The sequence below is a fragment of the Embiotoca jacksoni genome, unplaced genomic scaffold (assembly GCF_022577435.1).
Source record: "Embiotoca jacksoni isolate LCO1_2020_lvr unplaced genomic scaffold, fEmbJac1.0.p SCAF_13, whole genome shotgun sequence".
Lineage (NCBI taxonomy): Eukaryota > Metazoa > Chordata > Actinopteri > Embiotocidae > Embiotoca > Embiotoca jacksoni.
Window position 1 is genome coordinate 18,494,497 of NW_027185263.1, and position 21,515 is coordinate 18,516,011.

Sequence of the window (21,515 nt, forward strand, 5' to 3'; positions counted from 1 at the left end):
GGCCTTGTACCCAAATGTAATGTGGAGACTGGAAGTTTTGCATTGCACAAACACTGATCATGACCTTTGTATTGAGACATCTTGTATCCACTAGTTAAACTTTTGAAATGAAAAATATTTGCATATTTATCAATTCAGGATTTTTCATTGAGGGAGGAGGCGTATATACCACTATAAGAATTTCTCACATGGGATTAAACCTTTAAAAAAAAAAAAAAAAATAATAAAAAAAAAAGCATATCAAAGACAAATTACTATTTAAAGCAGGATCATTTTTGTAGTTTTGAACACGAACAAAGGCTCTGTCAGTAAAACCATGTTTTAAAAAGTGAAAAATGTACATAAATCCTGTACTTAATTGTAAAATAAAATTTATAATTTTACTCAACTGACAATTATAACTGAAATGCAATTAAAGTCTTGCATTAAAGTACTCATTGTACCAAATTTCCCTGTTAAGAATGAAATATTCTGGAAACATTAACAAGTAAAGAGCATCTTGGTAGTTGGTAAAGTTGTAGAACATTTGAACTTATTTTATAAAATGATGGATGACCACAGTGCATCATATTTTATAAACTCGAAAGCTACACATTACTGCAGCCATGAGGCCACCCCTTATCTGCGGTTGCTTTCTGCATGGCTTATTATTTGTTCACTTGGAGGTAAGTGAAATAAAGTTGATGGAAAGTGCGATATTATTTGCATCGTTTTCGTCCCTTTTTGCTCTCGCTCTAATGGAGATTACAAGTGAAAATGTCCTGCATGTCACTATTTAACTGTCACCTGCATGTCACGCTGTACGATGCAACTTCCTCATATTTTCTCAGCTTTGACAGAATTCAACGGACGCTCGCCCCATCCAGGAAGATAAACAGATCATCCAACCAATAGTAACACGAGTTTGTGTTACCGGGCACCGCCTCTACGTGACGGGCGTTAGTTTGAGCCAATCATCAGCCAGGTGTCGCGCCGCCCAACTGGAGACGGGTTTCCGAACTGAACGTAGAAGAATCGCCCGGACTTTGTTTACGTCCCGTCGGTTAGCTGACAGCTGTTGAAGCGGTTCGCCCCACACACACAGTCGTGTCTGCACGTCTCTGGTGGTTGCCCAGGAGCTCATAAACCTTTAGCCGAGTATCGTTGTAGGTCGAGAATGGGATGTTTTGTTGAATGAGGGGGAGCCGCTCGATGCCGACAGGAGGATGAACTCCATCACCGGTCGGGTTCTTGCTATCCCCGCCGCTTCTGTCACCAACTCTGGAGCTTCATCCTCTCGAGCCTTACATGTTGAGCTCACATCCCAGCAGGTAAATGACAAAATCGCTGAGCACATGCTGACATCAACTGCTTCCAGGTGAACTCGGGAGAACTTGGACTGCTTGTTTGATGTGCTAGTTTACAGCGTCAGTAACTCCTGCTGCTCGAAGACACTCGCCAGGCCTGTTAGGCTAGTTAGCTAGCAACTGCTAGCATGCAGTTAGCTCGCTTACTGGTGATACATGGAATCGGAATGACACCCCAGACACATTAAAACCAATCAAGGCTGGTGTTAGGTGTTTTGAAGCCCGCCCTTTTCAGTGTATTGCCCTATCTTGACTATATCACTATATAGTTCAGCGCGTTTAATTGTGTACACAGATATTATGCTGCTGCTAATGGTAACTTGGCGTCATGTCGGCACACAGGTGACAGCTCAGGTCAAAGCGCACGGCTGCATAAAGTAGCCTATGTCGTCATAATGACACAACCCTGTCTCATACAGCTGTTTTGTTTTCTATTTAAATCACGTCTAGAACTTAACCTCATTTTAGTTATACTTACTTAAGCTGTGTAATACGTTGGAAGCCTCTAAAATGAATCTTCCCTTCATTCATTCATTTGGTAACGTCACGTATGAAGTTGACAGCTCCCTCGGTAGAGTTACCTCAGATTGGAGTCTCTCAGACACACATCACCATCGCTGTTATTGTATTGAAACATGCTGTCCGCATTGCTGAATGTGTTATTTAGTGATTAGTGATGTGAATATTGTTCAGCTTTAAGAGACACAACATCTACAGCACCCAATGAGACGGACATTATGTACGCAGCAGGGGTTTCTTGGACTTGTTTCAGCCACTATCTTGCCTCAAACCATCTCATTCCACATCAGGAATCGAAATATTCGTAACTTCAGTAAAGAGTGAAACTCCGAGTTTATGTCAAAGTTCGTAATATTAAACTCGCTGTGGATGTTGACCAACATGTTTCGAGAAGACTTGCGTAAGCTGTCGCGATTCATAATGGTGTCACGCAGCATAAAGTTAAGCTTTCAATAGTCTTAATGGCTTGTTCAGCTTAGTATGACCTAGTCCATATAGTGTACATCTAGATTCTAGGTGGTTGGGTAGAACATTAAAAATAATATTGGGACTTGCAGTTTAATTTGTTCAAACACCAGTAAATATCCCTTGGTTAAGTGTATAGATGGACTTTGTAATACTATAGTTTGTGTTGATATTAATTCAAACAGTGTCAGCGGTTCAGTTTAGTAATGGTAACATATTCCGGAGTATTATATTTCTACAATGGAAAAGTATGAAGGTCTGACATAATGTATTGCTTATGGGTGGCATTAATTGAGTACAACTTTTCCTGTATTTCTGTTAACATTTCAAGCCTACTTACTCTCAGAGACATCGAGTAGATAAAATACAGTGTTTGTAGGACTATACTATTGGTACTGGTAAGTAGAAAGTATTGTCTTTTTTAAATTGTTGCTATTTCATTGCATTTTTGTCTTTTGCTCTTATTTTAATTCATTTTCATGTGCCCTACCACCTGACTTATCTGTGATCACATGGATATTATAAAGGCTTGTGGCCGTGACAAACAAATATATTATTACTGGGTAAATTTTGGTGACAGGAGGAACTCAGCTCATGATACAGGTGCACTGATGGGAAATTGCAGTGGACAGCTAAATGTCTAAAATATGTACATATATGTAAATCAATTTACTCTCCAGATGTGTTTGAGTGTGTTTTATTGTACCATACGCTTCTCAAGCTCCAAAACAAAACGTTGTTCCAGCAGCATTGTTCTACTGGCCCAATGGCTCTGAGTCTCAGACGCACCGAGAGCTAATCTCAGGCAAGATGATAAATGTGAAAGTTTGAATTTAGGACTTCACAAATCTGGTATTTTGAATGAAAACTAAAAATACTGAATGGCCAAAGATTTAAAGCTGCAGCACTACAAATAACCAGCCATTGACAGAATGCAGCACTCATATTTTGCATTATAAGTGCATGGTCTGTGTGACATGGACAAAATCTAAGTTTGTTGACCAAATATTACAACAAAGATGATACAATAATAATACAATATATATATCAACCAGTTCTGCTTTGCTGTTCTGCTCATTCTTTGGAGGTAAACTTTCAGACCAGTGGCAGGTGTTGGCTTTTAGCTCACCTCGATTCAGTTGTCTCTGCCGCAGAAGGAACCATTAATTACTCGGGCGAAAGTCTAAATGAAGTCTGTAATGGTGTAGAAATTCATTACAGTTTGTGAAGAAAGTCTTACCTGTACTTGTGTGTACTTCAAATTGCAAATAACAGTAAAATACAAGTAGTTGGCTGTTATTTTATCCCAACGATAGGTATACGGCCTAGTTGATGGTTGTGATACATACAATAAGTTGGATGTTAAATATTGAACAAAATGGTCGCCATTTGTCAAGTTACTGTAGCTATAATTTAGTGGTGCTGGCTAGATTACAATTAGTAAAATTCATAATCAAAGAGATCATGTTGGATAAAGTTTGTTACATGATTTCTCCTATAAGACAAAAGTTGCAAAAATCTTTCGTGGGTTATTTAGAATGTTTCTTCATGGTAATTTTTCATGTCATTTATCATGCAAAGTACATTTGAAACAACTGAAATTTTAAAGAGATACAGTGAGATTGTGTCTGACAAGTTTAACAGCGTGTTGAAAGAATTACTTTACACTGACTTTGCTGGAGGTGGTGCTTCTGGTATAATCTTGTTGGTCTGCGTGCATCCATGAAACTTAAGTTATGCATAGTGATAACAAAATCAGTGTGGTAGTATTTATTGTAAGTTAGTTGTATTAAATCTGCATTTATCTGGGGGGTACCTAATAAACTGGCACTTCAATATATATTCATCTTATTTAATGGTGCAGTTTTATATCAGATCACTTTGGGAAACCTTTGAAATGCGCCTCTGTTTCACTCGCTATGATTTATTCAGTCCGGTCCAGTCAGCAGAGAAATGGAATGTCTGTATGGTCAGGAATTACAGATGTTCAGTACGAGGCTTGTGACCAGCTAATCACTTTGTCACACTAATCACTAATCACATACCACCATTGGACTTATAAGATCATTTTATACATGTGGTCAGCCTTGTAATGGTCCTAACTTTGGTCTTTGCCTGAGTTAGTTCTCTATTATAAAGGCTCTGATGTTTGTGTCGTTTTATTTTTGCAGAGTTCACCCACCACAGTAGTTCCATCGCAACCATTTGCTCTGCCTGTGGTCCACATTAGGCCATTCAGAAATGAATTTTTTAAGGGGGGGTTAAAAGTACCCATGTGGAACAATCTGTTATGTTGTTTCTGAGGCCCTTAATCTTATAGGGAATCCCATGACTTAGATTTAGTCCCTCTATGGCTGCAGGAGAGAGGCAGGGCCGGCTGGTCAACATTGAAGTTGTGCTGTTGTGACGTGTTTGCCTGAAGCGGGAATTTGCCAAATGGCATCTCTGTGTGTTTCACATCAAAGTAGATTTTTTTTTATTTTTTTATATATATACAGTATATTAGTATTCAAACAATGCACATATCATCTGTTTCTGGATTAGATTAATAAATTATTTAGGTATTTATCATTTAAAGTCTTTACTTGTCTTCACAAGAAAAGGCTTGTGTGAAAAGTCACATGTTTCTGAAAGGAGTCTTTTCCTGGTTGGCTCTTTGCAATTTGTAGATTTTGCGATAAAACTGTTCAGACATTTCTCATGTGACTGTCATGACTGACCCTGCCTGCCTGGTTAACTGGCTCCTTAATCCATCGTGAAAATGTCATGCCTCAGTTATTTGAACAGTGAGCTGCTGGTGTTGGCTCTGTACGTGAGAAATACCTGTTTCTTTAAACTTATAGAGAGGAAAAGACAATGTGATCGTTCATCGATGTCTATAGTCATCTCTTTTTACTTGTCCTGGATGGCAGTAAGGGTCGTGTGTCTTCAGAATTGCTGACATTGTATTTGCCAATGACCCCTCCACATGAGCCAAATGAAACTGAATATAACAGCTCTGATGTGTGTTATCTGTTGTCAGTGTGTTCTCACTGTTTCTCCATTTCTTTCTCCATTCTCTCCTGCCAAACAGAGACGGTTGCGTCATCTTCGGAGCATCGCAGCCAGAAACATTGTCAACAAGAATGGTTCCCCACTGCTGGACACTTACTTCACCCTCCACCTCTGTATAGGAGTTCGCATTTCTCGAGGTCAGATACAATAAATCTTTCCCTAAATACAATTTACGTTTTACTGTTCCAGGGATTTTGGAGGGTTAAGTTAGAATCTATAAAAATTAAAAGATAAAAGAACTGTGGGAGTATTTTATCAGGTGCTTTCACAGCTTCTGAGTTTTGTGCAGACCTCCTGACTTTTTTAATTTGTTCCAAAAACAAAATGGCTGATTTAAAAGGGTCCTCGGACTATGATCCGGACCAAAGGACCAAAATATTGTCCCAATAAATGAGGTGGTCAAAGTCCAGCTCAAACTAAACCATTAGTTTGCTCTTTTTCAAGGTGAAAACACTTTTTGGATGGTTTGGACAAATTAAAGAAAGTTGAGGCAAGCTTTTATCACACATTGAACAATGGATGGAAAAAAAAAAAAAGAACTGCAAGGAAATAAAAAAAATTAGCTACAGTAGCACATGGAAAGAGGCAGAGACAAAGCAAGACAAAGAAATCTAAAGTACAAAAAGAAAAAAGCACAAAAATTCAATTCGTTCATTTTTCTTCAATTAAATGGAAAAGGCTACAGACCGAAGTAGGTGATGAGGAGAGGATGCAAGTATGTCACGCAAAGTTCTTTAGTGTGCTCTAGATCTGAAAATTCCCATAATCCAGTGCAGTCATGCCGTCCTGTCTGTATGGAGCAGTTTCAAGAGTTTACTCTAGGTGACATCACCGCAGACGTGTGTGTTTACTGTTGAAATGTCTTTGTGTTTTAGGGTAAATTTACTTCTGTTGACTGTCTATAAATGTTCCTTACTTTCAATTAATCAAAATGCTTTGATATCTTTTTAGATTTTTACAAGAGTGAAGTCATACGAGACTCGCTGGTGAGTACACTTCAAACTCTTGTCTGACTGGGATATGTTTGGGATGTTACCTGCAGCCTGCTGTTGCACGGTGTGTTTGTCCAAAGCCTGTTATTTATTAATGCCAAGAACGGCGTTTGTACCTGCTGCCTTTATGCCCCATTACACTTCTTATTTAAACTGCTTTCCAAACATTAGAGCTGCATTACTGTGAAACATGCTTCATTTAATGGAATATCAGGCTTGCATCAACATGAATTAAATATAATATGTGCTTCGTTTACGCAACTTTCCCTCTTGGCCTGTCAGCATACGTCGGTTGTGGAAATGACCCAGCTGTATGTTTCTACGTGATTTTTGGCTGCTCCCGGTTTCATTTCCACGAAGCGATAGAAGCAGCCAAGGGTAGCGAGTCATTACTGTCGGGCTTGCTGCCGACTCATGAGCTGACCTAAGCTGGTTTCCAGGCACACTGTTCAATACCGTCCGTAGACAGACTATATAATGCGCTGCAGGAGTCGTGACTCCTGTCATCTCCGAGCTCGACTTCCTCCTGTTGAGTTTAACATCCTTGCTGACATTGGTTCTCTAGTATTCTTTGCCCTTCCTGTCACTGTTCGTCGAGGGAAATGTTTCCTGTTGGTCTTCCTGTTCTCATTCGAACTATTCTGCTGCGCTGTTTCCACTTTTGACTCTCAGTACTTTAACACCCCCCCCCCCCCCCCCCACACACACACACATCCACCCTGTACTTCTTGTACTTCTACCTTTTACATTCCTCTCCTGCCTGTCCTTGACCCGAGGAGCAAGCCATTTTTCTTCCGATGCAATGAAGCGGTTTATAATTGGACGATATAAATGGTTCCAGTGCTGTGTGGGAGAACCAGTAGTCATGCCGTCATTCTGGAAGTTCAAGGACGGGGTACAAACAGAAGTGGGGATCAGACTTTAAGGTTAATAGAGAACAGGAAGATTCAGTGGATAGGATCACATTTTAACAGAGGCACCCCCCCATCTTTGCTTTCAGACTTTTATTCAAAAGCACATACCAACATGGTACTGCATTGGACTGTTATCAATGCTTGACTATTGCTTAATTAAATGAAGCCATTTTCTGCTGATCAGCTGTTATGTCAGGTAGTAATGTACTCTTACTGTACAACAATGAACGCTAATCTTTTTGTGTGTGTTGTGTGTGTTGTGTGTGTGTGTGTGTGTGTGTATGTATGTGTGTGTGTTAGAATCCAACTTGGCGGAGCCTGGACTTCGGCATGCTCCCAGACCTTCTGGATACTTCCGTGTCTTGCTTCGTGGTGAGGATCTGGGGAGGACAGGAAGAACAGTACCAGCTCCTTATTGAATGGAGGGTCAATCTTGATGGCCTCAGATACACAGGACAGCAGGTCAGCAACTGCACACACAAAAACTATACTAATTACTGATAATATTTATTGGTCAGTAAGTCACGACCCAAATTATTGACATTTTTGAAACACTTATAACGATTTATTTCAAAATGCATGCATTAAAAAAAGGCAAGGAAACTGCAAAGACGGCTAAAAATCTCAATAAAAAAACGCTGACTTACTTTGAACTACAGGCAAATATACCTTTCCAAAAGCTGGCAGCAAACGGCTCCTGCAAAATAAAAGTGCAACAGCAGCTGTTCTGTAGACATCGTCCTCAACTTATCTTTTTCCACACTCATCCCCGATCCACTGAAACAGGTCTTGTCGCTAGCTACCAGATGTGAACATCTGGCCTTGGCATCAAAGGGTCCAGCCATTTGTTTGCCCAGGAATCTCTTAATCCAGTTTTCATTTGAACACTCATGCATCAACTTGATTAGCTTGGACGTGTCATACAATGCATACAATTTGTTTATGAATATATTTTATAATGGCTTATTTTTTACTTTGCAAAGTACCTAGTTATGTAGCACCTCTTAAGTAACATGGCAATTACAACAGAAAACATGCCATTTGTGCAGAAGTCATTATTCTAATTAATGCAGAATAAGAGTGACCTTTGTAAACATTCATTTGATTTATTGAACATGTGATTTTACTTTCATGTCAATTTGAATTTATAGTAAACCCTACATTCCTACAAGGTAAAATGATGACTGTAATTGTGCTCATTGAATCTGTGTACTGTTCTGTTCTGTATGTAACACAAAATGTTGTTTAACTTTAATTCAACCACCGTACATTTAATAATCTAAAATACAGTAATCTGATATGTTAAATAACATATTACGTGTATAAATAACTTCCATCAATGCAACAAACACTCATGTCAATGTTTTGATAGTAATCAAAAAGAAATAAATGACATTTCTTTTCTTATTTTTCCAATACATTACTCTTTTCCTGTATACTTCAAATGTTTGTCAGAGTGGCCGAAGTAATGAGTAATTATTACAATACTGATTTATGCTCACCAGTGTAAAGATGTTTTCAAGCACATAAGGTATCCATATGGTTAACCTTAAGCTTCAGAACTTATACTAATATGAAATTAATGTTGTGAGGACTGAAGGTGTCATTGAAACTTTTAAAATGTTGCATGTGTTCAAAGATCCTGATGTAGTAAGTGAGTTTGACTCTTTCGTTTACAAGTTTGGCACTTTAGAACTCTGAGATATGAGTGAAAGCAAACTCAAGATACTGAAGAAGAACTTGGTGTTTTTGCCATTCTTTCACACTTGGTGGACAGATAGCACATTTTCATGTCCATACAGATGCCCACTGTCTATTGTTCTGCCCGTCTCTGTCCCGACAATCAGCCTCTGCTGCCGCGCTTTGTCCACAGATTCGATCCAGGAATCCGAATGAGATCATATTTGGACTAAATGACGGCTACTATGCAGCTGACTTTGATCATAAGGTACGGCCTTCTGCCTTTGCATCATAGTGCAGTCCTGATCTCATTAGCTCCATTTGGACACCATTTGGCTTCTGCACTGAAACACTGATATGTGGCTGTTTCAGGATCCGTCGGAGCGGAAGAAAAACAGTCTGCTTCAGGTCGACCAGAGTTCAGTCAGGAACTCCTACAGCGTTTTCTCTTTGCTCAGGTAAGATTCATGCCAGGCAGCGGTTTTACATCATATGATCATTTCATCAGGTCTCAACTTTTATCAGAATAATTGCATCATTACAATGCAGCAGCCTGACTTCATTTCTTCTCAGAGTTCTTTTTGTCATGTGCCGAAGATTTCAACTATTTACAAAGATTTTTTTTTTTTATTTTTTTTTTTTACAGTATATTTATTTCAAGCCAAATCTGATCTTGCTCTGATTTTTATGCACAATAGATTAGAATTCCAGCTATTATGTCTGTGTTTTGCTTGTATGTCTTAAGCATTTGCTTGTCCAGCAGATGGTGCCACAGGAAAGCCAATGTTTTAGAGCCACTATCAGGGAAGCTCTGCTGGCCTCTAACTTAATAGGAGCTCACAAAGCCTGCAGGCTAAACTATATTTATTAGATATAATAGGACAAATATATATATATATATATATATATATATATATTTATAAAGTTTTTAAACAATATCCCAATGAAAGCACTTAGGCTAATGTAATACTTGGGATGGTGAGTAGAAATAAAGTACTTGAGGATGTTGACTGTGAAAAATGGCTGCAGCACAAGTTTATGCCACAGGAAGGAGACAAGAGATTTGCTGAATAAGTTTCTTATTAGAGGGGGAACCCTGGTAAAATATTTAAGAACTGGAGACATAAGGGTGTTCTGGCATCTGTTGACAAACACATGCTTGTTGTTCTACAGTCATATTTAGATGTGGTAGAATGTAAACACTACTTTCAGAGTCCCCAGGGCTTCCCCGAAGGGAAACCCTGTTTTACCCTAAGCCTGATCACATAATTATGTAATTACACCTAGTTTTGACTAAATGTATATCTGGAAGGTTTAAGTTTGACAATTCCAAAATAAGATAAAGATCTTGTCATTAGGAGCATTTTCCCTCTCGAAGTAGGGGGTCATAAATGTGTCACAGGCCTTTGCAGTGTCAAGAAAAAGCAGTCATGCCAAAGCTGGCTGAAATTTACCAGCGCTCCCTCGTCTCGAAGTGGTCGTAGTTTATGTTTATATGAGAGGAGACCATTACCTCCACAGCAGCTTACAGGAGGCAAAGCGGAGTTTGAATCATAACTTTTATGACTTCTGCTCTTGCCTTCTTCTATTATTGCAGCCTTCTTCCACATCCTCGTTGTTCTCTCCACACCCAGTGGGACTCTGGAGTTTAGCACGCTTACATTGATCCCCCTCTTTCCTCACACTGCTCTGCCTGCAGCTCCTCACCCCTGTCAGAGTTTGCCTTGGCTTAGTGCACTCATATCCACATGGTTTATGATTATGCACTGTGGAATGATTCATTAGATATTGTACACTCCAGCAGGGATCTCCCCCACCCTCCCTTCTTCCACGCCTCCCCCCTGCCCGCCTCCTCCTCCATTGCACATAACCATACATACTCGGTTTCTGACCTTCAGAGCTCCACATTCTTCAAAGTGCATTACGTTTCTGAAGCGTTCAGGTAGAGTGCTGCTCAGGGATACATACATTACATACTGTACCATGCACTCATGGCGCTGCACTATGAATTGACTTTTTGCATCATTTAGGGGGGTGGGGGGTAAAGAATAGTAGTCTCCTCCTCTGGTCGTCTAATTCGTGGGGTAAATGTCTATTATTTCTCCAAGACCAGTGGTGAATGTTCGCAGTGGGACACCCACAGTGTCAAACATTTTCACCCAACTCTCTCCCACTCCTCCTTGGCCCGGTGCACAGCGTCTATCGCAATGCAGTGCTTTAATGGAAAAGGATAAGAGTTGCTTCGCTGCGAATGCGCTGATCTTGATTAATGACGGTAATTTGTCAGCAGATTCATGGTCGTCTTTGGAGCCCGGCTCCAGTCGACAGCGTCCCTTCGCTTTGTGTGAGTTACATGGTGATGTGGGCTAGCAAACAGAACACGGCTCAGATGGAGAGATGAAGAGGGAGCGTACAGATCATCAATCAGCAAACTCTTGTCTCTTCCAGAAAGCTGCGATAGAGGAGAAGCCACATCCTACAAAGAGCAGGGAACTGTCTGGGTAGAAACAAAGCCAAGAAGGCAGTCACGAAGACAATCCAGCTGTTCAACCAAGCTGTTTGTTTTGCTTTTTTTCCCCCCTTTTATAAACACTTCTCATGCAGGTTCAGATGTTCCTCCACCTCCCAAGTGTGTGTGTGTGTGTGTGTGTGTGTGTGTGTGTGTGTGTGTGTGTGTGTGTGTGTGTGAGAGAGAGAACAGTAAGAGAGCAAGAATGACCCGATAGGACCTGGCAGAAGCCAGTAGCTCACATCATTGAACTGCACATTGGACTACTTAGATGTTAACAAAAAGGAGATGCAGGAAGAGTTTATAATCGTTTGTTTATTACGCAGTTTATCATTTCTAAAGGTCTTTTTTTTTTATGGTACAATGTGTTCCTAAAATGCCACACTGAAGTGGTGTGTAAATGGAAATACTTGAGTGACCTCAGATCTCACTGTAAAACCAAAGACTTGTTGATTCACTCGTAGACACTGATTAGTCTTTACGATGACAACAAAGCTATTGCGGATGCTTAATATTCATGTAGCTCACAGTAAACATCCTGCCCTCGGTGAAACTTTCACAGTTTCACAGTGTCTCCAACTCCTGAAGCCTAAAGGGGAAACTCTTTTCTTCTCCTGTGATCAGAGCCATATGTTGTCTGTGTTTCCTGATTTGGTTGCGTCTATGTGCAGCATGCAGCATATTTACAGTATGTATCAACAGAAGCAGTGCCCGGTGCCCGGAGCAGTGCACTAGTTGGGGTATTTCTGTCCTCCGAGACTGTGGAGGTGATATAATGCTTTTCTGTAGGCGGGCCCTGAGGTCTACTCGCCTGCTGGTCAGACACTGCGGCCACAGCTCTGAGTGTTGTGGTCCCACGTTAAGCAGGTCGGAGTCCATAACCAAACCCGGGGTCTCGATCAGCAGTAACCAGACGACAAAAACAAACTGCCTGTCTTTAAACTGTTGTGGAGATTTAGGTGTGGATCGTCTTTTTTTTTAAGTGGATGCAAGTCCTGTATCATGTAAGACTGTCCAGTGTTTGCCTTTCTGTCTGTCCTCCAAATCAATTTTAAACACATTTTCCCTCTGAGATTACATTCTTTCAAGATATCAGACATGCATTTTTTTGTCCGGCTTGTCTGCCTTCCACTCTCATTACTGGCCAAACTATTTTTTGTTCCCTTGTCTGCAGAGTTTCAGCCTTTTTGGTGTGTATTCTTAGCAGTGCTGTCTTTTGTTATCTCAGCTTGTAGATGGCGCGTTCATTCCTCCCACCTCTAGAATTATACCCCAGTTTAAAACTACAGTACCAACGTTTATCCTCCGTCTATGTTTTCAAGTTAATTTATATTCAAAGTTTCCTGTTCTCTTAAACAAAAGGCGGCAGGCTTCAACTAACAGCCTTTCATATTTTTTTTATTATCGGGCTGATTACAACAGGCAGCTTAAGTAACCATGACTAAGAATTTAAGATTTTTAGTTCAAGACAATGGCTCGGAGCTTACACTCGTGACTCTCCGTAGGAATCCACAGTTCTCTAATTATTTCTAATTATCTAAAGGCAAATGACCCCTTTTTGACCCTTTCAAGACAAAACTTATCTTCTCAAGATCTCTTTGGGTTCCCATTATCTTTGTTGTAGTTTTCATGTAAACATGACTTATTGCAACTCAGCAGATCCCCACAAAAACATCAGCCTGGAGGAGTAGATTGCAGATGCAGGTTCACCAAAGAAACTTCTCCCCAGAAATGTTATCTTCCATTCCATGCAGATGGAAACAATGGTGAGGTGATGTTAGTAGCAAGTGGTAAGATGTGTTGACATTCTTTTGCAATGAGATATAGATAGAATTTAGAGGTGTTGTCTCTATTGTCTCTAGCAGAGATGTGTAATGGAATAGTATCCTTAATTTTGTAGTTTTGAATTAGTTAATTGCCTGCCCTGTTTTTTTAAACTCTGATATCATAATCAGCCTCAGAAGTCCATTATCGTGGGACGCATCAGGCTCGCATGCATGTACCAGGTGGGAGACTGTATTAGCAGTACTGCTGTAAGAATTAATTGTATATTTGTGCTGTATTAATCAAATCGGCCACTTAATTTGATTGATCTGAATGCTGATTTCTGAAAATACGTCTCCTACCTGTTGCCTGCTTCTCTTCCCTCCTTTACTCTGTCAAACAAATGTATCTAGTCGAGTCATCTTTGCAACAAAACCTCTGTGGTGGTATGGGAATGTACAAATTACGAAGATTGATTGCAAGACAGAAGGGATTCATGCAACTAACTTCAGCTGTTGCATAGTGACGTGAATGAATATGTCGGCATTATAATGTCCGAATTAAAGAAACGGTAACAAAAGGCTTTTAAATGTGCCACCTTGATATTTGTGAGTTCTCTCAGAAGGAAAATGGTATGCTCCCAGATGTCCTCTTCAGATAATTTTCTCGTGCCTCTCTCCGTGAGACAGAGTATTTAGCCTTCTCAGCCCTGATTACAATGATGTACCACACCACAGCATGTAAACAACAGCAAACATTAATTTCAAGATAATCAGTAAATGAACAGAAAACAAGAGAGGCTTGCTCGGACTGCTGCTGACTGAAAAAGACTTGATAGGTATCAGTTTGTTTTTTTCCACTTTTGTTCACTTGATTGCACTACTTGATTATCTGAAAAACAAAATATTATGGCTGTACCTTGTTTCATGAAGGAGGGGAACAAGGTACAATACATGTTCTACTGTATGGGATATCATGCTCACATGTGACTTGACAGAAGACACCTCTGCTCACACTTTTACGGCAGATGACCTGTGGTGATGTTCGTCTGTCTCCGCATATATACAGAGCCCAGTTGTTCAGCAGGGCAACCAGGTGTTGTACCACATTCGTCTCCTTCAGGGAACAGAAGTTATAGTCATAACCTTTCATTCCCTTTAGTTGATTCACTCAGTACAACACATTTAGTAATGGACATGTGTTCATGTCCCGTGGAGCAGCCACCGAGCAGAAATGAAAACCTCCAGCACTCAAGTGCATCACTAAGCCAGCAGAAGGAACACAGTGAGCTGAAGGGGCTGTCGCATCCCAAACCGTAAAATCAATTAATAATGTGTGGTGATGACCACACTCTGCTGCAACACAGATATTACTCACTGATACCCCTTTAAACAAAGGCCCATGTTGCTGTGCCCCTGGTTGAATGTGCCCTCACCTCTTGGGGCAGCGGAAGACCTTTGCTGTCGTGAGCCACGATCCAGTGTGAAAGCCGCTGTTTAGACGGGGCCTTGCCCCTGGCCAGATTAACAAAGTAGTCGAAAAACTGGTCACATAAACCCACACTCGAAGAGCAGTGTATGTAGGTGCGTAGCACATGAACAGGAGACAGGAAATGCAATCCCCTCTGCTCCTCATGCGCAAAAAGAAGGACGCTCAAGAGGGCAAAACCCGTAGAGCTAAAAGATTCAGGGATAATCTTAGGCAATTATGCCGCTTTCGGGGGTACCAAAACTTTGGAGCCATCTGGAGTGCACGAGGAACGCACAGATAAAACATAAACTGTTGCACTGGGGGCAACAACTTGTTCCCTTGGAGGGAGGTGATGACATCACTGGTTTGTAAGTGCTCGGAGGCTGCTTGGGTTTAGCATTCTGTCTAGAAATGATACTGAGTGGAGTTTGCTTCTTCCCCAGCTCAAACTTCACCTAGATGGAAAACCCTCAGCAGACACCAGATCATCTAAAGATGCCGTTACCCTCCTCAGGGAGAGCGCTGCGCGGAGTATTTAATCCATAACAAATCTTTCCTCATTAAGAAGAGGTACCAGTGGACTGTTGAGGGCTACCATTGCCCGGAGCTTCAACAGACCTTCACCAGACCAGTGGCTTGGTATGTTTGGAGCAGGGTGACGGAGCTGATGGTGGTGGTGAGCCAAGTGGTGCAGGCCTGTGCTTGGTAAATCTTGTCCATTTGGGACGAGGAGAACATGGAGTGTTTGGACGAAAGGGTCGCGGGTCCGCTCACGCTGCGGTTGTGAGATGGTGCCAGATAAGCCAGACGGTTATTTATTCCAAGTTGAGGTGAATTTAGACAAAGTCTGGGAACATGGGAAAGCGGTTCATAACCGCTTTTGGCTCAGGGGGGAAGGAAAACTGTGAACCGTGATGGTTTCAGAGCCAGTGGAAGAGAGGGCCACTCCACGTACAGTTTCATGGTGATACAGCAAAAAGAAGAATGTGTTGCCCTGGCAACTGACCCCATCACAAAAACCTCATATTCATCCTCCAATGAGCTGTGTAGATCCAAACCGACGTTCAGCATGTCGTCATCCTTGGGACAGCTGGCCAGCTGACACTCTCGGCGGGCTTCGACTACAACTCAGCTAAACTTTCCACATGCTCCGCGTGTTTATCCGAGTCGGTGGTGGGAACGTTGGTCAAAAGCTTCTCGCCGTCGGACTCGGGACAAAGCTGAGTCCCTTGCCTGGGAGAGAAGGGGGTCATGCTGGGTCACGGAACTCTTTCTTGGCACCTGTCCATCCGCCTCTCGAGGGTCAAGCGCCAGAGATGGCGACAAAGTTCACAAGGTGTGGGCTCAGTCATAGGTCTCCTGGCGTGGACGATCCCCACAGACGCGACATGCCTCGCGCTGGTCCTTGATGAGCAAGGAGAAGCCGCACTCCTGAGGACGGGGGCAAACAGAAGACTTCTTCCTCATCTGCTTAGGTTTAGTGCTCATCCTGAGACACAAAACCAGCGGGAAACAAGCTGCAGCCGATGACTAATACCAACAAGGGGCGTTAAGATAATTTCAAACCAGCAGTAGCCTAGCAAACGACAGAGCTAATTAGCAGTAGCTAACTAGCCTGACTTGGTAAATGTATTCTTATCGAGGTGAAGATCATAAGAACTGATGGATGGTTGTCGTGACAGTGGTATATGTCCTCAGTGAAGTCATGTGGGAGTGTGATATCCCATACTGTATGTGATGTAACGAGTGAATGGACTAAAAGGGAACAATTACCATTTTCTAATTTTACTATGACTAAAAACCCCTTTTCTAATGAAAATGTGTTTATCAAAAAAATCTGAAAACTTCAAAAGCTTCGTCTGACACCCGTGCTGAATCTCGAGCCACGTCGAAGGAGGATGTGTTATTGTTTGTCTGATGTCTATCAGGATCAAGGGTTGAGTGCACAGCCTCAGCCATAACTTCCTGCAAATCTGCGGAGGTGTTGGGTCCCTCTCACGCCGGAGAAAGGGAAAGTAGTTGAGACTTGTATCTTAGCGTTTTTCTGGACAGTTTGCCCACAATTAAAGTGTTGCCCCCAGTAAAGGAGTACAGTGGGAACCTCGCCGCTCCCTCCTGCTGGTCCGGAGGTTTCAGTGATGGGCAGGCATTAGGGCTGAGGCTCAGGGAATGATAAGGGGGCAGACATGCGTGAAAAGGAGAGAGGAGATAACTATTCTCACCTGGGGGAAAAGGCCATATCAAATTCTCCCATCGCAATCACCTAAACAGATGAAGCTGTCAAAACACATTTTCCCTGACGTTCCGAAGGACTATCTCAAACTGCTATCACTTCCACCTCAGACAGATTTCAAAACGTCGGTAGAAACATGAAATTATTTTGCTGTAGGATCCCTTCTCAAAGTTAAATTCATCATAGAAACGATTTTAGTTTTTTGGGGTTAGTTGCCAGAGAGAGGCAATAATACCCAGAGGTGACTGCGAGTTTCATAACAAAAAAGCCACCTAGGATTTGTAAAATGACCCCACCAAGCTGCAAGCCTGTTAAAAAAAGAGCCTCTTACACTAGACTCACTCAAGAGGCAATTTCTTGAAGACTCAAAGCAAGCACATACCTAAAGAAAACCCTATTCACAGCACCCTTATGACCCAAACCACAATCCCCTCATTATGTCTGCCATAATCACCATCTCCAATTTCTGCATGTTTCTTATGAACTCCACCTGAAGTCGTTCACTTGTTAGGTTAGGTTAGGTTAGGTTAGGTTAGGTTAGGTTAGGTAGTTACTTTATTAATCCCCGAGGTTGAAATTTTTTCGCTACAGCAGCATACAGGAAGCAATAGATAATAATAGAATAATAGAATAATAGAAAGCAATATTTGTTGTATCACAAACTAGTAAGTCACTGCTAACCACTAAAACATATCAAGTAAATAGTAGCTGCATTTTCATTTTGTTGTTTTCTTAAAGTGAGCTTTCCATGTCGGGATTGTAAACACTCAATTTAAAAAGGGTAAAATATGTCAGGAAAAAATAAACAACCTATCTGGTCCGTCTCCTCGAAATGGAAAAATGAATCACCAAGAACTGGGCAGTTTTAAGAATGCAAAACTAAAGGTAATCAAAAGGAGACAAGCTAACAAAAAGAACTAATCATGTGTTTGTTTTAGGGCCCAGACAGTACACAACAAATTTCTGGAGTGAAATATCCTGGAGTTAAACAAAGAGTTTGATTTTGGGAGTTTATTTTCTAAGTTAGACTCCAGCTTGTGTTCAGTGTTACTCTTTGGTGGGGTAATAGTCTGGTGTTCATTCTCTGAGTGTTGAGCACGATTCAACACGACTCACGGTGCTGACTGCACAGCTTTGTTGCTGTATTAGCATTTTCCAGCATGCCTTTAGTTATTTCTTTGTAACTTTTGAGAATAAAGCAACCAAATTAAATCTAATTGATGGGCAGAAATTATATTTAGTTTTGTTAAAACATGCTGTTATTAATATTTTAATGACGACGTAATGATAAATAAAATGGGGCTATCACTCAAAACCATACGTGTACAAGGTAGGAATGTAACATAGCAATCACTGGCACTTAGGCATTGGTTAGTTTGCAACTTGTTATAAAAAGTTTCCTTTCAGTATTAATTGTTGCACAATGCATATAATCACAATGCGTATAATTGTTAAATATACATTTGTGATGACTATTTTGTTATCTTGTTGTCAGTCTTACCTAAAACCTTTTATAGTGTGATGACATTTTAACTCCATGAATGTCAAACAGTACACACTTTTAAGTGTTGACTGTTAACACTGTGAAAGACTTCATATTCAAACAGCTCAAGGTTAAAGTCAAATTTACTCTTCATGAGAGTCGAGTTTTAACTCCCAAAGAGTTCAAGGTTCAACTCCTGAAAAGTGTTCAAAATCAACTCCAAGAAAGGAGTTCCTTCCACTCTGCTTGAGAGTGAATTTGATGGTCTTGCATGTACAAGCCAAAAGAGTTGATTTGAACTCAGAGAGAGTTTATTCCAAAGATGTGAATTTGCTGTGTAGAGACGGAACCATTATTGTGTAATCCAACACTTACTGCATACGGATGGTACAGAGATATTTAGCAAGAAGTTGATGATATAACACCAGTATGACACTTTGATTATTAATTGCCAGTTCCCCCTTTTTTCTGTTCGCTGTAACTCATTCCCACCATATGGCTTTGTTGCCTGTTGATGAGTTGTTGAATCCTCTGGGCCGTGCCGAGGAGGTTTTGTCTATCTTTCTATGGTTTCGGGACATGAGGAAAACATTCTTGGATTTTAAGTGCTGCTTTGATTGATGGTCAAAATAATGTGCTTGCTTGTCATTTGTGTACTGCTGTTGCCGTTCCATATTTCAGTGATGACAATGACATGGAACTTTGGAAATGGGTCTCCATTTTTGCGGTTTCAAGTAATTAGTGGGCCTTTTAAGGGTCGTCTTTGCTTTGTGTGACTGCTGGGTTCAGCTCTCTTGGACAATATTCAGTCTTATACTGAGTTGTGGTTAGATTATTAGACAATAATAGTGATCAAGCTTTTGTCTCATATTTGTGGTATTTTAGAGGTTGATCTGTCTGCTCTAAACTGTAGACTTTCCTTATTGGGAATGTTCTCAATATTGTTTTTGTCCTTTTATTCAATGTCCAAACGTGTCATTTAACTTTTAAAGTTGAATAAACTACAGTTGGACTGGAACAATGAAGGTCAACTGAAGTAAATAGGAAAAATAAACAAGGGGGCGGGGGGTGACAACCACACTGCACAATGACTCTTCCCCACATGGGGACAATCATAATTCTTATTGTGCCCGACAAACAGTCACTGTAAACATCCAAGCTAAACAGAAATAATTGCTGGTGTAGTCATGGCACTGACATTCAATTTTTATTCAGCCATTAATGGTCTCTTGGAAACCCAGTTCCAACTCTGAGTTGTTCTTGTGGTCCAGTGTGTGGTTCCAATGATATGGATAGTAACTTTGTGTTCTCCTCCTCCTCCTGCAGACTTCACACAGCCCAGAGAGCCATCAAACAGACCCAAGTCACAGTGCAGAAGATTGGGAAAGAGATCGAGGAAAAGCTGAGGACGACTGCCAACTGCACAGAGCGGGTGAGCACAGGCTCCCATCAGCAGCGAATTCCAGCTCATCAGCAACTTCTCACTGTTTAGGCAGATTTCTTTGTTATTTTCAGGAGCAGTTGGCATTGTTATTTCATCAGCTTATGGTAAAGTAACAATATGAAAGTAGATTTAATGTTTTTAGAAAATATATATAAAAGACAACATGCTCTTTGAGATCTGATGTTTTCTAATAACATTAATTATTACCATAGAGCAGCGTTTGCATTGATCATTGTTAACAGGCCTACTGGCTTCTCCACTATTAATAAGCATCAGCAGACTGTATCGTGCTTAATACTTAGCAGGCTTTACGAGCTTGTATCACCCAGAGCCCCAGATGTAATTGTAAGGTAAAGCAATGCGAGATGCCATTATACCATTTGGGCAGCTATCGAACGTGTTTGTTTTCACGGCTCAGCTGAAAAGTGGAGAGAGAGCAATGTCCCACCTGCCTAAATGATAACGCTTTGACCGAAATCCCATGTTTATGTCCTGCCATATCCTCGATCCACAACAAAAGCAAGAAAGCATATTTAAAATTTTTGGAATTGACAGCCACACAGCTGTGAAAACGGAGCAGTGATCTCAGGTTTGACGTTGTGTTTATTGTAAACATTCACTTCAAAAGCATCCCCTCTCTTCTGTTGTTGTAAAAGCCCAGAGGCAGTGATGCTCTGCTGGTTTTATGCACCAGGTAGACTTGCCTTTAGAAAAAGCCTTTTCCTGGTCACAGGATTACATATCTCTTACAAGGTGAAATCTTGGACAGCTGGAATGTTTTTGTGTCCACTCAAAGTTTCAAATCTTTGGGCATGTGCATATGGCGTTGCACGGACACCAAATTTAAAGACTTTGAGTGCCTCTTTAGTGAGCCTCTTTAGACAGCTGTTACAGCTGTTGCTTTCCATCATCCTCTCCATTGGCTTTTGATATGCCTCATTTTTTTTTCTCTTTCCCCAGACCTTGACTCTACCTATTAAAGCAGCTCCACTATAGCCTTAGTATTCCCACAAAAACATTGAGGCTCCATTCTTTTCACCACAAAGGATCCCTTTCAAAAACTTGTCTCTGATATTTACCCCTCTGTGAAACATTCCTTAAAACCCTTTTCAGAGCTCAAATCAGCTAATAAATCACATAATCCGGGTCTCCTACCTTTCTGTAAAAGCCCTGCAACTTGGAGTGAGTGGAGCATTGTGTGGTTCTTCTCAGGGTTTCCCTCTTTGGAGAGCTGTGTACTATCCTTCTGTGCACGTCATGGTGAGCGCGGATCAAAGGGGGACAGAGTGGAGGCCACCAACCTTAACGCATGGCCCTTTCACCCTCTCACCCACACTCTGCCATTAATCTGCTGGTTTATAACATGCTCCCCCCACGCCTGCTGCTTATTTACTCAGCTGACCCACTGCTGTTTGATGTTCAGTGGGAGTCAGACGGACCCCGGTGGTGAGTTGCAGTCTCTCTGTCTCTCTCACACACACACACACACACGGCTGTGACCCACTTGTCAACTATGCGAACTCGGTGAAAGTGTAGGAGGCTCACAGTACGTGCCAAAGCCGGCGGTGGTTAACATGCAAGCATCAGGGTGCGACACGTCGGAGAGATGGAGGCTCTATCAGTCGTCTCTTTGCGACTGATC

General features: G+C 41.3%; 1 protein-coding gene across 1 annotated transcript in view; it reads left to right on the plus strand.

Moving 5' to 3' along the window:
• The first annotated feature begins 1,006 nt into the window (after positions 1–1,006).
• uvrag (UV radiation resistance associated gene) overlaps positions 1,007–21,515 on the plus strand; it is a 90,298-nt gene continuing 69,789 nt past the window's right edge. Inside the window, exons 1-7 of the mRNA XM_069147066.1 lie at positions 1,007–1,310; positions 5,404–5,521; positions 6,336–6,370; positions 7,591–7,752; positions 9,164–9,238; positions 9,343–9,428; positions 19,756–19,861. Of these exons, the coding sequence (XP_069003167.1) occupies positions 1,206–1,310; positions 5,404–5,521; positions 6,336–6,370; positions 7,591–7,752; positions 9,164–9,238; positions 9,343–9,428; positions 19,756–19,861 (687 nt within the window). The 5' untranslated portion in view covers positions 1,007–1,205. The remainder of the gene's footprint in view (positions 1,311–5,403; positions 5,522–6,335; positions 6,371–7,590; positions 7,753–9,163; positions 9,239–9,342; positions 9,429–19,755; positions 19,862–21,515) is intronic.